The 26,334-nt window shown below is 44.6% G+C and overlaps 1 protein-coding gene across 1 annotated transcript in view; it reads left to right on the top strand.

The window, feature by feature from the left end:
- Positions 1-26,334, top strand: part of LOC145411973 (uncharacterized) — a 458,683-nt gene that overhangs the window by 394,241 nt on the left and 38,108 nt on the right. Inside the window, exons 8-9 of the mRNA XM_080281944.1 lie at positions 18,019-18,149; positions 21,239-21,398. Of these exons, the coding sequence (XP_080138070.1) occupies positions 18,019-18,149; positions 21,239-21,398 (291 nt within the window). The remainder of the gene's footprint in view (positions 1-18,018; positions 18,150-21,238; positions 21,399-26,334) is intronic.

The raw sequence follows: 26,334 nt of genomic DNA, 5'->3' as shown, positions 1-26,334 counted from the left end.
TATGAACTTCCTGAACACTCCAGCATCCCCGAGAGCACTGGTATAAAAAGAAAGAATATGAGGCAGGTACAAGGAAGGCCCAGTGCATAGAGGCAAAGAAAGCAGTGCATTTACCCTTCATATGCCCCAGTGAGCAACGTGAATCAACCCTTCTCACTCACTGACTCACGCACTCGTTCGCTCACTGACTCACGCACTCTTTCACTCACTGACTCATGCACTTTCATCTCCTCACTCACCCAATCTTTCATTCACTCACTGACTCACTTTCATCCCCTCACCCACCCACTCTTTTACTCACTGACTCACGCACTTTCATCTCCTTACTCATTCACTCACTCATTCTCCAGAATCCCACGGTATCCTACCACTCACTGTTCACTTCATTACACTTACACATCTCCTTACCCCTCTAAAACTCCTCCCTCCCTCCTCTCCTCCCCTTACTCATCATTATCATCCTCATTATCATCATACAAAGAAACCCATAACACCAATATATCACCCTTAAGTAAATCAGAAAGGTAAGGATAGTCCAAAGTACCAATACATATATCGTCTTTCATGAGAGGCAGGACGCGCAAGTCTGTTTACAATATTTTCTCGGTAAAAATATTGGGAGCCGGGGTTGTTAAATTCAAAAACCCAAACTTTTTTTAGGTGCCCATTTCGACAGGCAAGAAATCCATGTATGGTTCCCTTATATAACTGCACACACCTTCAGTCCCCAAAAGTCATTACACATATAAAATCGAATCGTGCCAGCAACAAAATAGAGAAAAAAATATGTAGGTAAAAAATAAAAATAATAAAAAGGAAACTAGAAAATAATGCGGAAGTGGCGAGAAAAATATTAAAAGACGCCAGGCAAGCAATACAGAAAAAAATAGACACACAAGTGAGGCGCAGAAAAAAGCCTCGTTCCCCCCTCGTGCGACACGGCAAAAAAGCGACTACGAGTAAAAAACAGACTGCACACTCATACAGGAGATGCAAATGACTTCTTTAATTATGCAGGGAGCTTCTGATACAGCCAAGGAGCCTTAAATGTGGAGTGGCTGCTGGGTTAAGACGTGAGGGAGGGGAGGGGAGGGGAGATGGAAGAGGGAAGAGAGAGGAGGGGAGGGGAGGGAGCTGGGAGGAGTGGGAGGTGGGAGAGGGTGAGACGGAAGGGGAGGGAGGGAGGTGGGTAGCAGGTAAACATTAAATAGATATGAGCAAAAATGGAGAAATGAAACGAGTGAGGAGGAAGAGGAGGAGGGGGAGAGAACAAGGAAAGGGAAGGTACGAAGGAGGTAAAAAGGGAAAGGAAATTAGCAAAAAGAAACAGACGAGAAGGGGCGATGATGAAGAGGAAGAGGAGGAGGGCGAAAGAAGATGGAAAGGGTGAGATAGGAGGGAGAGATAATAACAGTAGTAAGAGGAGAACGGTGAAGGTGAAAAGCGAGAGCAGAGGAGGGTGAAAGGGGAGAGAAGAGGAATTAGGGAATTAAATAAAGAGTTAGGGTGGAGATAAGAGAGGAGAGGGTGTATACATATATAAATAAACAGACAGATAGATAGACAGCACATAAGGGAAACAGAAGGAGGTTGGATAAAGCAAAGAAAATGAAAACACATAAGATAGAAAATAAAAATGAAAAGAAAAAGAGACATAAAACAAGGAATAGTAGAGAACCCAAGAGAGAAAAGAAAAAGAAGTCAAGATGCAGGAAAGTGTTAAACGAGACAAGAAAAGTGTATAAAGGAAGGTAAACATCACGAGGCCTATTGATCCCTAGCCAGGCTCTTTAACGATATCTTCCGCTGTGGAAAAAAAAGGGGAGTCTAGCCAAAGGTATCCTGTAATCGTTTGTGGAGAAAGCGGTGTCAAGAAGCCTCAAAATCCACGGGTACACGGCTCCTTGAGGAAAAATAAGACTTAGATTGAAGCCTCTCACGTCTCAAGTATTAGGGTAGACAATTAATTTTGCTGTTACACTGAATACTACAAGAAATCGGTGACGTTACTGACATATTCCAAATGGTATATCTCTGAATGAATAGATACAAAAGCAAAACAAACTCTGTCCATGACGTTGACCGGCCCCAAAATCTAACTTGAGTTCTTCCAGTCGCCAGCCAGACACCCTGACCAATGCACCAGCGACTCCCCCACCCCCTTGAGGGCGGCGGGATGAGTGGGCAGGTATTCACGGGCAAAAAGGCGGTGGGTCTGGCGGGGCCGCATAAAGGGGTCATGTTTACAGAGGAGAGGCGGGGGCTTTACCAATTTATGGAGGTCATCCGCGAGGAAAGGTAGCAACAATCTCTTCTTTTACTATTTTTTTTTTTTTTTATGTCTGACGCTTAGCCATTCGTTCATTCACTTCCTGTCACGCTCACTCACTCATTTAGTCACTCTCACACTCTCACACCGCGTGGTCAGGTGGTTAGAAAAGCGATGTGCTGTCCAAAAGGACGCGATTCTGATACTAGGCTGGAGCAGGGAACAATATGATGATTTGTATTTCGTTAAGACAGACTGTACTGATTTTCCATAAGACCCAGGGACACGTCATCGTAACACCCCCCTCAATACCACCACACCAGTCATGAATGAGACAACCCTGGTATGGGAGTAAACATGTACAATGGGAATTAATACCGAAGTGTAACTTTGATGTTGTATGGCTTGTAGGACTGTTGTGCTTCAGGGAACGGACTATCTGAATTGAATCCTAACGCCTTTTAAGATCAAATTTATCGACATTAGTACTATGCAGCTGTTTTGACACCACCGGGAGCTGACTGTGAATATAACATCACCAGCTTCAGGTGGCCAGGTGACTCGGCAAGATCGCATCAAGCAGAAAAAAATAAAAAATAAAAAAGCCATTAAAAGTCACCCCTCGTCGAAAGCCACAGCGCAGGAGTGAGAGTCCCCTGTGTTTCCCTGTGAATACCGACCATAAGAACGCTATACATTACCCAAAATTGCTCAACTGTGAAGCTTTGGTATAATCCGGGATGATGTGATATGTCTGTCTGTCTGTCTGTCCGTCTGTAGTACCTGATGCTGCTTCAAGTAAGGGTTGGCCTCGACAAAAGGTTCTCAAGTCATTTCCTTTCTGTAGGTAACAACAACTTATCATCCTTCCACGACTCCCCTGCTTGTCCCTCTTGCATGTTCTCTCTCTCTCTCTCTCTCTCTCTCTCTCTCTCTCTCTCTCTCTCTCTCACACACACACACACACACACACACACACACACACAAAACCCCCCAGCCCTTAGCCCTTATCAACAGTTGCATCAAGGTCGCATTTATCCTCCAGACAAATCAGGGACAGAGTTTACGTCCAGGATTCAGGCTGACTGTGTGTGTGTGTGTGTGTGTGTGTGTGTGTGTGTGTGTGTGTGTGTGTGTGTGTGTGTGTGTGTGTGTGTGTGTGTGTGTGTGTGTGTGTGTGTGTGTGTGTGTGTGTGTGTGTGTGTGTGTGTGTGTGTGTGTGTGTGTGTGTGTGTGTGTGTGTGTGTGTGTGTGTGTGTGCCGACAGCCGAAAGTACTAGGAAAAGAATACGGACTTGAGACGAATGACGCGAAACCCGACATAGGTTGGGATATTACAGGGAGCCAGACCCGACCCGCCCTCTCATCCCCACCCCAGGGGCCCTCCAGATTACAGGCAAGGCAAATTACAGGCGCCCGCAGCTTTACGTTGACGGACGGACGTGGACTGAGAGAGAAATGCAATCGTTCTTGTTTCCGATTGCCCATGGGAGGTACAAGCGGTGTCTTAACTTGAGCTCCCGTCCATTGAATTATAGACAGATAAATAGGTAGGTAGGTAGGCAGGTGTAGGTAGGTCTGTAGGTAGGTAGATGGAGAAATTGATAAGACAGATGAAAAGACAGGACAGACAGACTGATGGATGAAATGAGATATTGTATAGTACATATGTTTAAATGAAAGCATAGTGATATACACACATACATATCTACATACTGCGTCAAAATGTATATACAGCATCCTCTTTCTAATATTCCGCCCCAGAAAAAATACAAATATAAACAGCGCCTTCACTCAATCTCCATCCCTGGCAGTTTGTGATATCTTTCTCTGTGTTCGTCGGGGTACTTGCAAGCATATTCCGTTCCTTCAAAAGCCCCCTCCCCCTTTCTTCCGTGTCTGCGATAAGAACGATATTGAAGAGTAAGAACTGCTCTCTCTCTCTCTCTCTCTCTCTCTCTCTCTCTCTCTCTCTCTCTCTCTCTCTCTCTCTCTCTCTCTCTCTCCCAGGGTATCAAGAACTTACAGTTAGGTAGGTTGGTTACCAATGTACAAGTGGACAAGGGGAAGCGAATCCAGGAATCAGGGAGAAACCGGGTACCGTGAACAAACACCAGATCCTGAAACATGGGTATTTGGAACGTGTATTGAACTGAAGGTCCTAGTAGACAAAACCAGTTATTGGACTGTTTTTACTCTTAACAATGCCCAGATTTTTCGTCCTTTTGCAGCTTAATTCACATAGTGCAGTGGCGGAAAAAGACAGTACTCTGGCCCTGCATCATCTGAACAACGCTTCTGTGCGACCTGCATTATATTCTAGCATCATCCTACTGTATAACTCAACATTCAGTATGGATAGATGGCAATTTTAGAATAAATTTGAGTAAGAAAAAGAAAGGAACACACACCGAAGCCTCGAAACCTCGTCCTAGGTATTTCGAACCAGTTGCAGTCCTCAGCATCGTACCCGCCGCGGCTCTCCAATGGTCACTTGTCTGAATGAAGCACCGTGAAGCACTGTGACGCGATTTGAAGCATCTGAAGCCTGGAGGTGGGAACTAAAGGCAGTGATATTGCCAACCCAACTCTGAGGCGCTAAACTCTGCCTGTCTGCCTCCCTTCCCCACTTGGAAATAGTATAGCTCGCCAATTGGGAGGGTTGTGTGTCCTAGCGCCAACTTCGCCAAACTCGCGAAATTGGTAAGTGGGAAATGGGAGAGAGAGAAGAAGGGGAGGGGATGAGGGGTGAGGGGAGGGGTGGTGAGGAGAGAGAGAGAGAGAGAGAGACAGAGAGAGAGAGAGAGAATACGGAAGGCCCATGGAAGCTTGATTCTATTTTTTTAGCAGAACAGAGAGAGAGACAGGCAGATGAATAGATACCGTAGTGAGACATGCTGATGCTAGACAGTACTAGATAGGCAGACAGACACAGATAGATGGATAGATATAGGTAGGTAGGTAGGTAGGTAGAGATAAAGAGAGAGAGAGAGAGAGAGAGAGGTGGAGACATGTAAGGACTGTCGGAGCTGGATACTGGCTGGTTGGTTAGAGAACGTGGAAAGTGAAGTGAAGATGAGTTTGATATTCTCTCTCTCTCTCTCTCTCTCTCTCTCTCTCTCTCTCTCTCTCTAATACTCCAAGCTTGTCTCTCCAACTCACTACCATAATTACATCTCAAGTCTAAAATATCTCAACACCGCATCCTATAAAAACAGAGATACCTCCATCGATTACCTGTTTCTGAATGTCTGGTGAATTTACTGACTTTAATGTCGTCATTCCAGGGGGTAGGCTATTTTGTTATTTATTCTTGCTGTCTCCAGCCGATTTTATTCATGTTAAAGGGGATATATTTTTTTGGAGGGGAGGGGCTTTTGCAGTGAAGGGGTTGATTAAGGAAATATCAACATCTTCAGCCGAACAATCCCTTTTATGGAAGATAAAATTGCCTCGAGGTTAAAAAGAAATATATTATAAATAAATAAAAGAAAAAGAAAAGTATAAAAGACGATACCAAAGAGAGAGAGAGAGAGAGAGAGTCATTAGTGTCAGAAAAAAAAATCGTCTCCTCAGTTCAATTCTTCTATTTACAGATACTCAAAAGTAAATATATTCCTCACTTCACAAACTCATCCTTTAATATCTGGACCGAATACTACAATCCTATGCTTCGTCCGGAGTCTGGATTAATATCAGCGCCAGATTACTTCGAAACTCTCTCTCTCTCTCTCTCTCATCCTTACCCATCTGTCCCCTCTTTTCCTTCCTTCCCTGTCTTCTTCTTTCTCCCCCCATCTCACCTCTCCTCATCTTCCCTTCTCTCTATCCTTTCCCCCCTCCATCTCTCTTTCTCCCCCTCTCCCCTTCGCCTTACTCCCTGCTGGGGCCACTTCCCTCTCCGTTGAGCTCTTCCAAAGATGATATTCTCCGTAGAAAGTTTTCCTGAATAACTCATCTTTACTGCGTGAGGCGACCTGGCATGCCCTCAGGTCTTTCTCCGTGATTTCCCAAGACGCCTTCCCCTTCCCCTCCCCTCCCCTCCCTCGCGTATCGTCCCCTCTCCCTCTTCCCTTCTCTTCCTTCAACCTATCCGATATTCCCTCTCCCTCCTCATCCCAGCATTCCTTACCTTCCCCTCGTCTAACCTGTCTCTATGCCACCCTCGCTTATTGCTCCCTTCTCCTCTTCCCCCATCATCTCAGCCTATTCGATATTTCCCCCCTCCATCCCCCTCCCAGCATCCCATACTATCCCTCCCTTCGTCGAACTTGTAGCATCCTCCTACCTCCCATCACTACTCCCCTCTTACCTTCAGTCTTTCACTCTTCCAACCACCCACACAGCTCTGCGTTTCTACCCCTTCACACCACTCCCTTTCCCCTTCCCCAAAGCTCCCCGAACTCCCCTAATCTATCACGATCCCCCTCTCCCCTCGCTGGATTACCCCCTTCCCCTTATCCTGTCCCACTCTCACCCCTGTGCCTTTCCCCCTTCCCTCACAGAATTTCCTTTTGTCAAATTCTCCCAAATATTTGCCCTTGGTTATCGCACCTTTTCCTGCCTTAATAGTATTCTCTTCTAACCCTCAGTCTATTATATCTATCCCCCACCACTGTTCATCTCCCCCTATCTATCGCATCCACAATCTGCTCCTCCATCCCCATCCCGCACCAATTAACTTCTCCCTCCCCTTCCTTCCTACTCTTCTACCCTCTCCTCTTCCACACAAAACTCGTCCATATGGCTATCCAGACTTCCCCTTCTTACACCCCTTCCTGACTCTCCCCTCTCACTCTCTGCCCCTCACCTCCCTAATTCCCCTTTCACATTACCCAACTCAGCAATCTCCTCCAACTCTGTCCCTATCCAATTCCCCTTGACTCCAACCTCCCATCCTCCTCCCCCACCTAACCCTCCCGCTCATCACCCTCTTCCCTCACTAACCCTTCCTCTTCCTTCCTCCCCTTTCCCCTCAATTCTTTGTTTTATTTTTCTTTCCACTCTCGTCCCCTCCCCAGGTCCTAACCCCCTCCTCTCTCTCTCTCTCTCTCTCTCTCTCTGTCTCCCCGAGCCACCACATCTTCCTCTCCAGTTTACTTATAACGCCACATTTCCCCCGTATTACCATCAAGGGGGAGCGACATGAAGGCAACGCACACACACACACACACACACACACACACACACACACACACACACACACACACACACACACACACACACACACACACACACACACACACACACACCACACAACCCTCCCTCCCACATCACATCCCCTACTGAAGCACAATAAAGCCCTATACTATACTTCACGCTTTCAGCACACGTTCATTGCTATACTTTTTCCTTGACATCAGTAACGGGTGGTCTGGCAATGTCTCCTTATGTGCCTGGCGAGGTTATGGGAGATTTGGCTTTTTACTCGTTAATCTGAGGACGTTATTTTGATTACATTCTGGTTACTCCTTGACTTTTTTCTTGTTAATGCTGGTAGGGAAGGTGGTGATAATGGTGACGATGATAAGGACATGGTGAAGATGAAGATAATGATGTAAATAATGATATGGTAAGGTTGGGATGTTGAAAATAATGATAAAGATAAAAGTGATAATAGTAAATATATAGCTGATGATGATGATGATAATGATCATGATCATGGTCATGATGATACTTGGCTTGGATTTTATTTTTACTTTCTCATGGTGGTAAAGTCGTCTGGAAACTGCCTACCTCCCCCTCCCTCTTGCCCCCTCCCTCCTCCCACCCCCTCCCCCTCACTCTCTCACGGTGCTCTTGCTCTTATCCTGCGTGACGCCTAAAAACATTAAAGGATGGGAAGCACATGGGGCGAGTTTTTAGTAATCTATTCTTGCCATCCCCGGTCAGTTTTATTTAGAGAGAGACTTATGGAACTGGAGGAGTAAGATTTAGCCTTCATTACCCTCTTCACTACCATGGTGTTTTTCTTTAATACAAAAAATCGTTCAACAACAGAAAGAATGTGCTGAAAAACACGTCATCTGATTAAGGGAGGTAAGAGGGTGGATGGACGACAGGCAGGCGGGGCGGAGGGTTGGGGGGTGCTAGAGGTATGGGAGGGGATGGGAATGGGAATGGGGAGGTGGAATGGGAGGGGGAGAACGTGGGAGTAGGGGAGGGAGAGGATGGAGGGAGAGGGGTGGGAAGGGCGGGAATATTGTGTGTCAACCATCCATTAACACCCTCCATCAACACCATCACATTTTTTCTTCACCCACGCTCCATAATAATGACTCTGGGAAGCTCAACTATACTCTGTCCACGCTAACTGGGCCTAAAATTGCAATGTCTCCTTCACTCCTGACCTACAACACGAACTTAACACTAGACAATGGTGCTGGTCACGAAAAAGTTCCACAGAAAGGATGCAGAGCCTATAACAAACTCCTACAGTTCGAGATATCCACCTTACCCAAAAAAAGGTGAAAATAAAAATATAAAATAAACATCTGTCGATCCTTTGCCAACACTGTCTCCTGCTTTCCATAATTTCCTTCTTCCCCAAACAATGGACAGTACCCTCTCTTCACAAACTCTTTTATTATTATTATTATTATTATATTACTACATAAAAAAATAAAAAAGAATTCATGTAACACTCTCCATTGCCACAGCCGGGAGTGTAACGTTTTGCGAACTATTATTTTTGTGAACAAAATCGAAAACACATTATCCGACTGAGAGGAAAATAAACTCTATCAAAATACAATAAAATTCTGTGTTGTTTTTCCAAAGAGTGAAAGGGGAGCGAATACTGAGATTAAATAGAATACAAACTTGGATATATATACACTCTGCTAAAATCTGTTGTGCTTCTGAGTGAGGAAACAGCAAGGCACATTTCAATCATTCTGGGTTCGATGAAGTTATTTATTCTCTGGTTTATCTTTTTCCTTGTGGCTATTTCACTTCTCTCTCTCTCTCTCTCTCTCTCTCTCTCTCTCTCTCTCTCTCTCTCTCTCTCTCTAACCCACCCCTTCCCTGGAGTGACAGGCTATCAACTATTAACCACCTAAAACATAAAAACAAAAGAAAAACAGCTACAAGATTAACTCTCTTCCTAAACTATTCATCCACCACTCAGGCCATGTAAAAATTTAGTTAAGTTATTCATTTAGATCCACGTTTTTCCTTCACGGTGTAATTTAGCTTCACATTTAGCTGAGGGGAGTTAAGCTAAATCCCCCTGACTCATGGGCTTTCCCTCAGTTAAATAAAATCCTCTGTTGTCAAGCTGAACTAAATATCGTCTTGCATCCATAGCAGAGGAAGAGATAGAAGAGACGGTTTATGCTATTTTAGGTTCAATAAAATCGTCTGTGGCCCTCATATCAAAGGAAGGGGTATGCGACCATCAGTGTATTTCCATATACCAACTGTCTCCCTATCTATCCCTGCCTGTCTGTCTATCTATCTACCTATCTATCTATAAACATCAATATATTACTATCTACCCACTTGTCTCCCTATCTATCTGTGTCTACCTATCTATCTATCCATAACCTTGTAAATAAACTCTTCCTTATCGTCCACCTACCACAGTATGAAACTATACCAACAAAAAGCATTTATAACAAAAAAAATGACAAACAGAAACGAATAGGTGACAACAAATATATAACTAATAAGGAACAATTATGGTAATGATCATTTATAATAATAATAATAATAATAATAATGATAATAATAATAATAATAATAATAATAATCTATCTATCTATCTATATACCTAGGCTGCTTCCCCCAAGGAAAGGGAGGTAGCCGAGACAGGACGACACACTCCCCATTTACTCATCCATTCAAACACATTCATTCGCATCTTAGCCCCAAAGGGGAGAACGGACGGATCCTCACCGCACCACACCGCACAAGGGTCAACTGCGCAATGCAATCAGTGACATCCGCAGCAGGGCCCGACAGCAGAACTGGTTTACCCCTGCCACATAACAGACCCATCCCCTTACCCGCACCTGACCTGACTAGCTGATCAGACCAAATGCGGGAGAATATCCCCTCAGGGCTGCGTCATCACTTATTCATTCACAATTTCTCTCCATTTATTTCTGTCACGCACAGCCACTCTTCCTTACTCAACAGACATCCCTCTCGCATCCAGCGCTCTCTTCACACTGTCCATCCATCCTATTCGTGGTCTTCCTCTCAGCCTTACACCTCTCACATCAGATCAAGTTATCTTTTTCACCAATCGCTCATTATCCATTCTCTCCATATGCCCAAACCATCGCAATAATAATAATAATAATAATAATAATAATAATAATAATAATGATAATAATAACAGCCTAAAAGCAAAGATAAAAACAATGACAACGAAAACAGTATGGAAATAATAAAAATGAGGAAATTGACCTGAAAAAACGTAAAAGGAAAAATACAACATCCAGAATTAAATACCTGCTATATTTTCCTGCACATACCTTACATCAGACATCCAAATTTCCTTCCATCACCCCATCCTGACTTCCCACTAATAAGGGACAACATCAAAGGAAATAGCTCATCATCATCATCATCATCATCATCATCATCACCATCATCATCATCATCATCACCACCATCATCATCACCAGCATCATCATCACCATCATCATCATCATCATCATCAACAACAACATCACCATCATCATCATCTTCATCATCATCATCTTCATCACCATCATCACTTTTTGTCCTACCTTGGACTGAGGTGGAGTAAAGGGTCAAGGTGATGATGATGATGATGATGATGATGAAGTAGGTTTATTGATACTGTCACGTTATTAGTGGGAAACTTAAAACAACAATTACTAACAGATCCAAAAATCCCAGTGAACGAAAAACTCCATTGCACTTTACCTAGAATGCTGAATGATACGGTGGCCGCTTCCCAGGGGACAGGGGGCGGCATCCCCTCGAAGTGCTTCTCAGGGGATGAAGGGAGCGGTATCCCCTCGAAGTTTTCAGTCCTCGATAGCCTGGGGGAGACGAGGAGAGCTGTAGTGATGGTGGAGTGGCGAGAGATGGAGGGAGGATGGAGATGGAATGAAAACGGGAGGGGAGATGACTGGGGTGAGGATAGGAGGGGAACGATAGGGGTGAGGACATGAGGGGAACGATAGGGGTGAGGACATGAGGGGAACGATAGGGGTGAGGACAGGAGGGTAAAGATAGGGGTGAGAGCAGGAGTGTAACGATAGGGGGTGAGGATAGACGGGGAACGAAAGGCGGTGAAGATAGAAGGGGAACAGGAGGAGGTGAGAGTGAAAGGGGAACGACAGGGGGTGAGGATACGAGGGGGATGACAGGGGATGAAGAAAGGTGGGAAACTTGAGAAAGTAAAACATGACAGGGCGAGATGTCTTAGATTTCTTCATTTGCTGCCTTTCCCCTGTTTTATCGAGTTCAGACGGGGACCAGTCAAATGTTCTTCCTCATTAATTAAGCCCCTAGGAGGAGAGAAAGTCATACCTTTTTTATCCCTATTTCCCTTCGTCTCATCATTTTCGTCTCTAGTCTTAATACAGTATACACATGCATCTGTGGCCCCATTCCCTTGCGAGGAGAAAAAGCTTTACACATTTTCGGCCCCTAGATTTCATTTTCCTGTTCTCTGCATAAGAATATCTAGATCAAGCCATTAAGAGCAAATGCCATATCGTTACAGCAATAAATCCCTTTCTTCCTCATCTCCCTATTAACTGGGCAGTTTTATCACATCTAGTAGGGGCCTCACCCTCACTCAAAAATCCCTCGTCAATAAAGCCGTCAAGAAAAATGCCCAAGAAAAAAAAAAAAAGACAAACTACCGTACATGTTTTCCTCTTCCTGACAGTCACAGCAACAATTCCCTTTCCTCGATTTCTTTCCGTCCTCTTTTACCTAGCCTTATCGCGTCTGTTTGTGGCCTCACTCAAGGTTCTTCGTCAGTAGAATCAAGCCTTTAGGAGTAAAAGCCCTACCTTCACAGTCACAGTTTCCTTTCTTCTATTTCTTCCCGTCCTCTTCTACGAAGCCTTAGCGGAAAAGATCTTACATATTTTTCGGTCCCTTGTTCCCTTTCGCATGTGTCTGCTTCTGTTCTATTTCATCCAGTTGTAGCCCCATTCAAAGATTTTCGTCATTACTCAAGCCTTTAGGAGAAGAAAAACCCCTGTCATACACCTTTTTCTCTCACAGATCGTCTCAGTAAAGAAATTTCCTTCCTTCACTGGCCCTGTGTTCTCAGCATCAACTTTTATTACATCCAGTTGCAACCCCAGTTAAAATTCTTCGTCAGTAGCATCAAGTCCTACGAAGGAGAAAAATCCATACCCTCAAAGCAACAATTTCCCTCTTATTTCTTCTCGTCCTCTTGTAGCGAGCTTTAGAGAAGAAAAAGGATACACACTTTCCCCTCCCCATTTCCCTTCGTCTGTTTTCGCTTTCTTCTGCACTGTTTTATTGCACCTAGTTGTGGCCCCATTCCCCGGCCCTCCGTCAGCAGAATCACGCCCTCAGGAGGAGAAAAGGCCCCGCGAAACACATTCCTCCTCCGGGTATTATTGCTTAAGACATCAGTATAATTTTGCCCGGCTTTCCCCCTCCCCTTCCGCGCCGCCTCCCATTACGGTGCCACTTTCGCGATTGCCACGGCAGGAAAGGAATAGAGTTTTTAGAAATGCTTGCAGTTGCCAGTCGCTCTGTAACGATTATGCTGTTAGTGATAGTAAGCGCACGCACACACGTACAAATACTCATAACACACACACACACACACACACACACACACACACACACACACACACGCAAGCAAGTACTAAACAGGAAAATAATAACTACAGATTTTTACAGCATATTCCTCATATGGCTCCACAGGGCCGTCCTAACTCAAAAATCATCATTATCATCATCATCATCATCATCAACAGACTACTTATTCATTTTAGGCAGGAGTCTTCAAATTAGAGGTAAGATATATAATTCATTAATCTTTTCACTACAAGATCTCCTCTAAATTTAACAAAATAGTCTGAAGGTAGCAAGAATAAAAAGAAATCAGAATAAACTTGTTAAAACTGAACACTATCTCCCTCTCTCTCGAGGTGGCAGTCATGTTTCTCCCAAAAAGGTTAGTTCCAGTTAAAACTTTGTGTTATTGACATTCCGACTGAGGGGAAGGGGGAGGAGGAGGGGGAGGGGGGAAAAGTGCTCGGGGAGGGGAAGTGAGGAGGGTGGTGACGGTAGGGGGAAGAGGGGGAGGTTATACATAGTCGGTTTTCATCTGGCCAGGCTCCGCAAGCTCCTTTCAGCTCAGTTGATGGCCAAGTGTTGTCAGACTGGAGGGCTGATCTGAAATGTAACCAAGACGACTCATCCCTGTCTTACAAATAAGGCTCATCAAATTACAAGCAATCACGACTTCCTATTCGAGTTGTAGGAGAGGCCCAGTTCCGTCAGATGAAAACAAACTGACTCTAGCAGGTTGATGAAGGGGTTAGGAGTCGAGAAGGGAGGGGGGGGGAGGGGAAACAGGGGAGAGTAACTTAGACACTTGGGGACATTCTTATAAACTTTCTTGAGAGTAAGTTGTATATATGACTGAGGAAAAGGGTTGACGAAAAATGGATTTGGTCTGATGGAGAAGTGAAGAGTGTTGGGAGAAGGTGAGAAGCAACAAATGACACCAGGGGCTCTACGTATAAACTTATTTGGAAGTAGGCTGTATAGATGATTCGGGAAGGGTGTTGGGGAAAAAGGGTGTGGAGATGAGTTCAGAGACTGGCGCTAACGGAATGCTGAGGGAGACTGTTTTTCATTCTAGTGACCTCTGACCTACGACCATATTACTCTACCCTGACCTACCTATGGCCAACGTCTACCAACCCTTCAGTCTTAAAAGCTAGAGACTGAGGAGACAAACATGCAGACTCACAGACAAGCAGGCAGACAGACTGACAGAATGACGTGGCCAAAAGTACAGACAGATAGATCGAAAAACGCGACCTAAAATATTACCTACTCGTTACGCAAGAGACAGTCGAAACAAAGAAAGTAATAAAAATGGTTCAACAAATATTATCATTTTAAATACTCAGCTTTGTAGACATAGGAGTATCGACAAAGACGGTCTCCGCATCTCTTCTTTGAGGTCTGCGCTTGAATTGCCAGTGATCAGACTCCAAATACAAATGCATAGACGAGAAGAGAGAGAGAGAGAGAGAGAGAGAGAGAGAGAGACACACACACACACACACACACACACACACACACACACACACACACACACACACACACACAATTTTACAGAGGGAGACAAAATCATAGGAAGAAAAATGGGGAAAAAAGGAAATATTCAAGAATCTCTGAAATTCAAGAATACATGAATATGAAATCAGGAAAAATTCTGATATGGACGTCCAACTCCAGCCGCCCGTGCAGATGCGACATGTTTGAGGGATTGTGCGAAAGAGGAAGAAAAACTGGAGGGATGATTGGGCAGGCGGGGGGAAAAGGGAGGGAACACGGCGTTATGGACGGCTGGAGACGAATGGCAGACGAGAGGAGACAGAATGAGGCGGAAAGACGAGGAGGAGGAGAAGGAGGAGGAGGAGGAGGAAGAGGAGGAGGAGGAGGAGGAGGAGGAGGAGGAGGAGATGAAAGGAATGAACAGAGAGAGAGGTTTATAGAAGAAGTAAATAAAAACGAAGGAATACTATGAAATGGACAAATTACTATACATGGCGGACGAAAGGAGAGAATGAGGCGGAAAGACAATGAGGAAGAGGAGGGGAGACGAGAGTGAGGAAAAAAGAAAGAGGGATTGTCCTATAGGGAATAAGTAAATAGAGACAAGAAGGAATACTGGCTTATCGGTGAACAGGACGAATGAAGGAAGAGGAGGAGAAAAGAATGAGGCAAAAGACGAGGAGGAGGGAGAGAAAGGAGGAGAGATGAGATGGACGAAAAGATAGAATGTTGTTTTTAGATGGCATAAGTGAAGAAAGAAGGAATGAAAGACGGGAAGGACTTCTTTGTAAAGGACATATGACAAGGAATGGCGGACAAAATGAGAGAACAAGGCGAAGAGAGGAGGAGAAAAACGACGGGCGAAAAGGAAGAACGGTTTTTAGAGGGAATACGTAAAGGAAGGAATGAAGGAAGGAAGGAAGGAAGGAAGGAAGGAAGGAAGGAAGGAAGGAAGGAAGGAAGGAAGGAAGAAAGGAAGGAAGGAAGAAACACTAGCTAATGAATTAAAAAGGACAAATAGAAGAAGAGAGTCGAAAGAATGAGGTGGAAAGAAGAGATCTGAAGGACTAAAAAAAAGAAAAACGAAGGCACCTACGATGAAACGTAAAGAAGGAACGAGAGAAATGCAGCAAGGAATATTGGATTAAGGACGGATGGTGGAAGAGAGGAGAGAGAATAAGGCGACAAGAGGGGGCGTGATGAAAGAGGCGAAAAGAAAGAGAAAGTGCTTTTAAAGTCAATAAGAGAAAAGCGAGCACGAAAGAAAGAAAGAAAGAAAGAAGGCACACTGGTTTCTGGGTAAATGTAAATGACTGGAGAGAGAGAGAGAGAGAGAGAGAGAGAGAGAGAGAGAGAGAGAGAGAGAGAGAGAGAGAGAGAGAATGATGGGGAAAAGGCGAAAAAAAATGAAACCAAGATAGAGACTACTGAATTATTGGCGAATGGAGGAGAGAAGGAGAGAATGAGACGGAAGGAGACAAGATGACACAAGAAAAGAGAGGAGGAAGAATTCTAGGAGTAATGTGTGAAAGGAAAAAGGGGGAAGAGGTAAGGAGGGAGGATGGGGCGAAAAAGATATATAAGACGAAGACTAAAAAGAAAGTGTGAATGGAAACACTGAGAAGAAATGGATGAAGGATGGAAGAAAGGAACGACAGAAGGAAGGAAGGAAGGAAGGAAGGTGAGAAAGAAGGAGGGAAGAAGGAGAGGAAGGAAGGAAGGATGGATGGATGGAACAAAGGTGAGAAAGATGGAGGGAAGGAGGAAAGGAAGGAAGGACGGATGGGAGGAAGGAGGGAAGGATGAATACTGGAGCAAGAAGCAAGACAATGAAACAATACGAAAAGAATAAAAGAGAAGTGTAGAGTGAGGAGGAGGAGGAGGAGGAGGAGGAAATGGGATGAAACGAGTAGAGACATGAAAGACAGGAGAAAGAATGAAAGAGAGAAAGGAATGCTGGTTTATGGAAATGCATGAGAAGAGAGAGGAAAGAGTGAAAGGGAAAAAAGAGAAGAGGGAAAAAATAAGGAATGAAAGAAGAATGAAAGAAGATGAGAAGGAAAAGTAACAAGAAAGACAGGAGGAGAAAGAAGGCAAGAAAGGAGGGGGACACTAAGTTATGGACGAATGGTGGAAGTAGAGGAGGAAGAAGAAGGGAGGTCATCGGGAAGAAACGAGAGAAGGAAGAAATGAAGGAGATGGAAAAGACGTGAAGAAGGAAATGGTGCAAGGAAGGAAGGAGGCAGGAAACACTAGGTTATTGATGAAATGAAGGAAGAGGTGAGGATGTGAGATGAAGGAACAGAAGTAAATGAATCAAGAAGGAAAAGAAGAAAATGAGGTGGAGGAAAGAGACGAAAAGAGTAAAGAAAGAAATTCTAAGGACGAAGACTGTCAAGGAATGAAGGAAAGATGGAAGGAAGCAGGGTACATTAGGTAATGGGCAAATGAAGGAAGAATTGAGGGAATGGGGTGGAAGGATGAGACGAAAAGAGAGGAGGGAGATGAATGAGAGGGAAAATCTGGGAACGAATGGTGGAAGGACGAATGGAAGGAAGATACACTGGGCTACGGACGACTAGAGGAGAATGAGACAGGAAAGCGATAAAATAAGACGATAAAATGATACGAAGGACAGGAAAAGAGAGATAGAGAGAGAAACAGAAGGGGAAAATTAGAAGGCAAACAAGGAAAAAAGGACAAAATGGTAAAAGGAAGAAGGAATAATAATTGTCCTTACATTTCTTCGTCCACCCCACCATCACCCTCACTCCTCCCCCCCCCTCATCATCCCTTCCTCACAGACAAGCCAATAGTGATCCTCCAGAGAGAAAACAATCTCTCTCTCTCTCTCTCTCTCTCTCTCTCTCTCTCTCTCTCTCTCTCTTTCTCTCTCTCTCTCTCTCCCGCCATTCGATATCGAGAACTGTCAAGCCTTTCAAATAGGAAGTCGTATAAAAAAAATTAAGTAGGAAATGACAACGCGCAAATGAAAGTGTTGTAAAAATTTAATGGATGTAGGAGTGACTTTTTCAAGGGACTTAAAAGTTATAAGTTTTCCATGCAATTCAATGACCCTACAAGAAAAAAAGAAAAGGAGAAAACGAAAAAAAGGCGAAGGTAACGTCGAGATTAAAAAGAAATATCTAAAAACATTAACATCCATATTGCATGACTTGTGAGGCTACGCTTGGAACATCCAGTGCAGTTTTGGCCTAAACACACACACACACACACACACACACACACACACACACACACACACACACACACACACACACACACACACAACCCTATGCTGAAAGACTGTAAGAACTAAATCCATTATGTTTATCAAATCGTTGGCTGAGAGGAAAACAGGTTGCTTTGAGATTCTCTCTCTCTCTCTCTCTCTCTCTCTCTCTCTCTCTCTCTCTCTCTCTCTCTCTCTCTCTCTCTCTCTCAAACTCACTACTCCAACTCTCTCTCTCTCCCTACAGACAAACCGGTCGTCACCCTGCAGATGGGCAGCAACCTGGACCCGGAGAGCATCAAGGAAGGAGACGATGTGTACTTCGAGTGTCACATCAACGCAAACCCTGACGTCCAGCAGGTCTTATGGTACCATAATGTGAGTCAGCCTGTAGTTCTCTTAAAGCCCCATTTGCGTTTTGACTTCCCCACTGAAACTTTAGGTTACCCTCCCGTTAAAGCCTTAGGTTTCCTTATGTAAGGGGACTTCAACTCACTCCCAAATCCCAATCCCACTCTCATACCCAGCACTCCTTCCTACTCCAGCACTCATTCTCACTCCAGTCCCAGTTGTCACTCCACTTCTACCCTAACCTTCACTCGCAGTCCAGCCCCATTCTCAGCCCTTGCTCAGTCCTATTCCTGGCGCTTATATCTACTCTTTCCCAAACTCTCACTCCAGGCTATTACTCCATTAGCTATTACTCCACTTTCACTCCAATCCTCACTCCCGATCTGGTTATACTCTCACCTCTCAACTCAGTCCTAAAGTCCCAATCCCAGGTTTTGTCCCCCAGCCCCAATCCCGCTGTATCGCAAGGCCACGATAAGAACATGTCGGTCCGCCATACTTTGCCCTCTGTTAACTATTTAATGAGGCACCCGTATCAGCGTCACTTCATGTCAACTTTACCCCACTCCAGGCCACTCACAGGTCCTACCCCACCCCGCTCACCCCCGCAAACCAAAATCACACCACTTACCTACACATCTCAATCCCTGGTCTTGCCCTCAGTCCCACCCTGACTCCCACAGCAATCCCAAATCCCACGTCCCGACTTCTGATTTTTACCCTTATTCCCATCAGAGCCTCAAGTCACAACTCCAAGTCATCCCTAACTCCATCTCCCCTCCAACTAGGTCACTCTTCACTCCCACTGTCTACATCTCCCAACATGGTCTCTCTCTCTCTCTCTCTCTCTCTCTCTCTCTCTCTCTCTCTCTCTCTCAACCCCAATCCCAGGTCCTAATCCCACTTGAGTCACAAATCTTACGCCACTCCAAGACCACCCCCAGTCCCACTCCAAATCTTACTCCCTCTCCACTCCCACTCCGTCTGGCGATATCAGCATTCCGGGTCGGCCTATTTTCCCGCCACTGCACTAGGTAACGAGGCCGCCGTATCAGCCTCACGTAATGATTCCCGCCGTAAACTGGAGGGTTAAGGTCCCTGATATGAGACTCGCTTGCCCTCCTCCACACACGCCCATTTTATTGCCTTCACCTTTTTTGCCTCGATTTTGCAACTTTCCCTCTTTTCTCGCCTCTTTTCACCTCGATTTTTCAACTTTTCCCCTTTTTTCATATCGATTTTTCAACTTTTCTCCTCTTTTAATATTGAGGTGTGTGGTATCTCCCTATAATTTTTAGAATTTATTTTTTAGTTTTTCCATAATTTTCTGGGCTTGACCCCTTGCTATAAATTGCCTAATCTGAATTATTATACTGCTATGGACGATATCATACAGCTGGGGCACCAGAAATTGTTAAAACTGTCACAATTTTCAGGTCGGCTATTTAGAAGTTTAACTCCTTTGATTTTCTGATTTTTTCTCCTGTATTTTCAGTGATTCTGTCTTATTTTCACAAGTTTCAAATCTTTATAGCTTATTTTTTTTCTACATCGATGATCGTCTGACATTTCCTACTAATTTATATTCACTGCTACGTTCCTTATTACCAGCAGTATTTCCTTTTATTTAGACACTTTCTTCCCTTATTCTCAGCAATTCCTGTGCCTGAGTGAGAGAGGAGCAGGTAGATGGAGGACTGTGGCAAAACGGAGAGACAATCACACTCCTCATCGTAAACCCCAACTTTTACAAGGCCATCCTGCTTATTTCATTTGGTTTATGTTCCTCAGGGAGCTCTAGTCTACATTCCATTTTCTCCTAATTCCCCTTTACCCTCTCCCCATTCACCTCCCCTCCTACACATCCCCCTTCCCCCCTCTCTCACGATTCCATTCCCTCCCCTCATTCCTCTTCCCTCTACACATTCGCTTTCCATTCCTCTTGCTTCTCCTCCCTCCCCATTCACTACTTTCTCTCCCCATTCCTCTTCCTCCATCTCCCCATTCCCCTCCACCACTCCCCATTCCCATCTCCCCCTCTCAATCCTCCTCCCCTCTCCAAATTCCCCTTCCCCTTTCTTATTCCACATCTTCAACCTATCTACACCCCACAGTCTCTCCTAATTTGTCTACACTTCCTACCTCCCCTTCCACCTATGCTTTTGCCCTCGCTCCCCCTTCTTCCTCCTGTTCTCTCTATCCCCATTATCTCTCTCCCACTTTCTCTACTCCCTCCACAAAGCTCCCTCCTTCCATCCCAACCTGCCTACCCATCCCTAGGCCCCCCTCCCCTACTCCTGATCTATCTACATCCCCTCACCAACATAGTATGACCCTACCCCGCTACATTTACTTCCTTTACGTTACCTTTCCACGTCCTCTCCCTCTAGCCCCCCTACTCCCCCCACCTACGGCTCTCTCTCACCCCTTCCCTTAAATATTCCTTTCCCTAACCTCCCGACGGTCCCTCCTGACTCCCCTACGCCCCCTCCCTGCACTCCTACTCTCCCCTACCCTCCCTACCCCTAATCCCTCTCCTTACTCCCACTCCTTCCTCCCCATCCCCTAGCCAAACCACCTATTTCCCCCCGCACACCTCTATTCCTCCCTCATTACACCCTATCCACACATCCTACTTCCTCCTCCTCACTACCTACCCCCTACGTCCCCCTTCCTACGCCCCAACGCTCCCCTACGCTCGCTGTTCGTTCGTTTAGCCGTAAAACCGTGAAGTGGAGGTGCCGTAACTTGGGTGTTGTCTGTACGGGGCCGTAACTCCATAACTGGCCTTCATCCCCCACCCCACCCGCACCTTCTGTCTGTCTGTCTGTCTGTCTCTGTCTGTCTGTCTGTCTGTCTGTCTGTCTCTCTCTCTCTCTCTCTCTCTCTCTCTCTCTCTCTCTCTCTCTCTTATTTTCGTTTACCAATCGTCCTTATTCACTCATTGCACTTGGGGACCTGGACATAACATCGACGGTTGCAGGTCATATTCTAGGGGAAACCTGAGACTTAGAAAAAACTACCTTAACGACACACTTGTAGTCGACTGGCACCAATAAAATATAAATAAATACAAGACAAAACTCCTTCTATCCCCATTTTCTTTGCCTCCCCAGGGCGGGCCAGTGGAGCCTAGAGTCAACAGGGGGATACTCGTGCAAAACCAGTCCCTTGTACTCCAGGATATCAAGAGAGAGGCGGCTGGACTCTACACCTGCGCTGCTGTCAACCTGGAGGGCGAGGGAGAGAGTCAGCCCGTCAGCTTAAAAATAATGTGTGAGTCAGCAGCCCCTTATTATTCATTTATTTAGTTATCTTTACACCCTGATTTCAATGGTATAAGTATGACTCAATGGTCCTTGTGTGTGTGTGTGTGTGTGTGTGTGTGTGTGTGTGTGTGTGTGTGTGTGTGTGTGTGTGTGTGTGTGTGTGTGTGTGTGTGTGTGTGTATCAGTTCCCTCAGTGTCAGATGAGTGTCAGTTCCCCCAGTGTCAGATGAGTGTCAGCTCCAGTCGCAGTTGTCATTCTGCCCGGCAATCCGTGGCCCCACAGATGGGTTAACAAACATGTGGAAATCGATGCCCATTTTCAGGATTATGCGGACGTCAATATTTCTCTCTCTCTCTCTCTCTCTCTCTCTCTCTCTCTCTCTCTCTCTCTCTCTCTCTCTCTCTCTCTCTCTCTCTCTCAAGTACGTAGACTTTACTTTCCCCTCATTTTTTTTTTTTTTTGTCAATCCATCAGCTCCCATAATTACATGTCTGTGCTTCGAATCCAACTCAGTAACGCTAAGAATCGTATGCTTTTGTTTTCGTAAGTCCTGTAGGTCGTTTCCCCTGACTATATTTCTTCTCTCCAACCATCAACACTCTGAATTCTTACCTCAGATATTCTACATAACAAGCTCTAGCTCCCTCCCTCTACCACACATACATTATATATACTTTTTTTTTATTCCAATTCTGTCGGTCTTATACATCACGCTGCCTCACCTCCCATTTCTTTATTTATTTATACGTTTTCTCGTCTCTCGTGTATACACCAGGGCCCCCTTTCCCGCACCATATTTTTCTGTGACCCCCATCAGCGCCAATAATCATTGCCCCCAATTGCCGTATCGCCATAAATATTGCTCCCCACGTCTACTACGCCTTGCTCTGCACGTTTCCGATGCCTTGCCCCTCCATCAACTTTGTCCCTCACCTAAACTTTTTTTTACCCCATCCTCCCGTCAATGCCAAGCCTCAACGCCCCCTGAAGCCTTTCCGCCGTCAGCTTCGCCTTGGCCCGTCCCACGCCTTGGCCTGGTGCCGTCAGTCAGGGCCGGGTCGTATCTGGCCGGGCTGTCACTCACACTATCGCGCTGTCCCAACCCATCAATTCTAATTTTCATGTTATTGCAAAATCGTCACGTTCTCCTGCCCTATTACTGCTGGATTCCCTTGCTTTATGTTATATCTATTATTATTTTTTATTTCTTTTTATGTAGTGAATTCTTTATTATTATAGGTGTGCTTTTACCTTTTCTAATTTTAGTGTCACTGCAAAATCAGCACGTTCTCCTGCATATGAGTGTCAGCTTGTTTATTTCATTTTATTTATATATTATTAAATCAGCTTATTTTTTTTTTATTAGTGCAAAACTATCAAGACCTGCTGCCTATCAGTACTGGCGACTTTCCTTGGTTTTATTTGTTAACCTTTATTATTTTTATTTTATGAACATTTTAATTTTTGTGTGTGCGATTGCTAAACCGTCACTTTTACTGAATTTTACTTGCTTGATTTTTACTAGTTACACCCCCCCTCTCCATGCAGTTCTTCGTGACTGGTATATTCTGGTGTTAATCTATTGTTACATGCAGTTCTTCGTGACTGGTATCATATTCTGGTGTTAATCTATTGTTACAACTCAACAGCCAATGTGGGGAGATGGAAATTATAGGACAAGTAAGAGAATATTAAACACACTCTTACCTCTTCCCGTATAACAGTCTAATGCATTAAAATTTTCCCATATACCAACACACTCTACCACCTTAATAATCCCCCCATATAATAACACACTCTTACCCCCATAAAAATCCAACTAATAAGTCCTACCCACAAAAAGTCCCCCATATAACAACAAACTCTCTCCTTAAAAATCCCCCATATAATAATACACTCTTATCCCTTTAAAATCCCCCCATATAGCAACACCCTCTTACCCCTTTAAAAATCCCACATCTAGCACTCTTAACCCTGAAAAACTCCCCTTCCCCCTTCACCTTCCATCCAACTCCCCTTTTCCTCCTCTAGCCCCCATCCACTACTACTCTCTCGTCCTCCGTTCTGGCCCTACGTTAGACAATGGCCCTCTTTTCTACCTGGTAAATGAAAGAGAAGCAGCTACATTCACCCGGGCCTTTGTCTGGGTGTAATCACGAGGCAGGAGTCGCTGGCTTGACAATGTGACCCCTTACCCCCCTTCCTCTTACTTCCTACTAGGATTTGTCTACTCTCTGCTCCTATACTGATTACTGCCACTACTGTCTGCTTCTATTTTTTCTGTCTGCTTGTCCTCCCCCCTTCCTAACTTTCTGCTTGGATCTGTCTAGTCTGTTTCTATTCTCAATACTTCTATGCTGTCTGCTATTTTCCCTACTGTCTAATTGATCTCCTACTCTCTGCTACCCCTATTTTGACTACTTTTATTATTTTTTCGTGTAACTATCTGCAACTATTTATTCGGGGATTTTTTAACTGCCTCTTTTTCTGTGCACAGTTAAAATTGGTGGGAATGTCAGCTACTAATTTTCTCCACTCTATCAAGCTCCACATACCACCACACCCACACTCACACCCAAAACGAAACCCACCCATCCACACCCACCCACACATCCCCACCCACACATCCTCCCCCACCCCCACCCCTGCACGGACAGCCACACTCACCCAGCTACCCACCCACACCCACACCCACACCTATTCTCCATTTCAAACCCACTGGGGAAATACAGACATATCGGAAAACTAGCATGATTTACACCAGCGGCGAATCTATCTAAAAGCATCGCCAGGCATTATTTTCAGAAGCAAAAAAAGGGTGGGAGGGTAATCTCTATAATGCACCTCATTTGCATATCGCCGGCCTCGCTGACGAACGCTGAATTGTTTAGCATATAAGTACGGACGAGGCCCTACGCACCAGGCTTAGTTTGGTTAGGATAGGATACGATACGATACGATAGGATAGGACAGGATAGGATAGAACAGGTTAGGTTAGGATACGTTAGGTTAGGGTTAGGTTAGGACAGGTAAAGTAAGGCTAGGTTACGGCAGGTTAGGTTTGTTTGGTTTAGTTTAGGTTGGAATGAATTTATTTTGGTTGGTTTGGGTTTGGTTGGGCTGTGTTGGGTTGGGTTAAGTTGGACTGTGTTGGGCTGGAATTGTCTAGGTTAGGCTGGGCACCGCTGGGTTGTGTTAACCTGGGTTAAGTCGGGTTAGGCCGGGCCGGGTTAGGTTCGATTGCGTTACTTTAGAGTGAGTTTAGCTGGTCTGGATCCGGTTACGTTAGATCAGATTGGGATAGGTCAGATAGGGTTATGTTCGGATTGGTTAGGTTCGGTTTGGGTCAGGTGAAGTTAGCGATATTATATACAGTATTACCAAAACTCAACACACAATATCGAAAAAAAAAAAAAAAAATCTTTAAAAATCGACAGAAATTACGAAAACCTATTTTGGAACTCCTGCTACAGAAAAGGGTAATAATTCTATGCAAGGCTATTATTGTTATAATACAGTTAAAGGAGAAAGTCTGTGGCTTAAGCAAACACCAACAAAGTAAGATTACTACATATGCAGTTCACACACACACACACACACACACACACACACACACTTCCCTCTCCCCTCCCTCCACATATACATACATACACACACTCGCATTACAATTATACCACACTCAAATGCTAATCAGATATAAACAGGCCCGCTTTAATTACCTTCACGCACACGCAAAACAAACGGTGCACGCAACTCGCAATATGAAAGTTACGAGCACCTCCACAACATTGATAACGCAATACATGCCAGTATAATCACAACTAATATAACATTGGAGAGAGAGAGAGAGAGAGAGAGAGAGAGAGAGAGAGAGAGAGACGGTATGTTTGTGTCAGGAAATAATCACGAATACAAATATATACCCATTAAGTTTAACTGTGCTAGCAAAAGAATGAAAACAATGAAAATGTATTGTTTCGATGCCCCTTCTCTCTCTCTCTCTCTCTCTCTCTCTCTCTCTCTCTGCCAGTGAGGGGAGGAGAAACAGCAATAACCATTTCCATCAATAATTCGGCCAATCTCAAACAGTCATTAAGAGAGCAATTTGGAAGTGCATTTCCCCCATTCCCCTTTTATATCCTTAAAAGCATAATGAACATCGAAATCTCGGCTATCGTCATCATCATCATCGTCATCGCCAATGTCATATTCAAATAATCATCATCATCGCCATCGTTATCCTCCCGCTGCTGCTCCTCCTCCTCCTCCTCATCATCATCATTATCATCATCATTATCATCATCATCATCATCTAGCACTATAATTATACGGGGCAAAATCCGATAAACAAAAAACGTGGAAACCAATATTTATCCACACCTTATATAATAATTTATGGGGTTACACACACACACACACACACACACACACACACACACACACACACACACACACACACAGAAAAAGAGAGAGAGAGAGAGAGAGAATTATTTAAGAGGGGAGAACGAAGATAACTCGCACACGTCCATCCATTCAACACTCAAGCCTTCGAAAACTTTTGCAGGGTGTAATCACAGAATCATAGTTGGTTTTCTGAGTTTGATTTTTGTATTCCTTGGCATTTCATTCGCAGCTGGTTAAAAGAAGCCCTTATATTCACACAACAGTTCCCCAAAAGGTTACGCTCAACACTATTTCTCTCTTTTCGTGCTCTTCTTCGTCTTCCTCTCTCTCTCTCTCTCTCTCTCTCTCTCTCTCTCTCTCTCTCTCTCTCTCTCTCTCTCTCTCTCTCTCTCTCTCTCTCTCTCTCTCTCTCTCTCTCTCTCTCTCTCTCCTCAGGAAGGCCAAGTAAGATGAACAGATGCACGTAAAAGTATTATCCAAAGGTCATCTCTTACTCGATGATGGAAATGTCTTATGATACTGAGAGAGAGAGAGAGAG

Source organism: Coenobita brevimanus, chromosome 91 (genome assembly GCF_032717465.1).
Source record: "Coenobita brevimanus isolate Jiangsu-jjx chromosome 91, ASM3271746v2, whole genome shotgun sequence".
Classification (NCBI taxonomy): Eukaryota; Metazoa; Arthropoda; class Malacostraca; order Decapoda; family Coenobitidae; genus Coenobita; species Coenobita brevimanus.
Note: the sequence above shows the minus strand (reverse complement) of the source record. Positions and strands in the feature narration are given on the sequence as shown.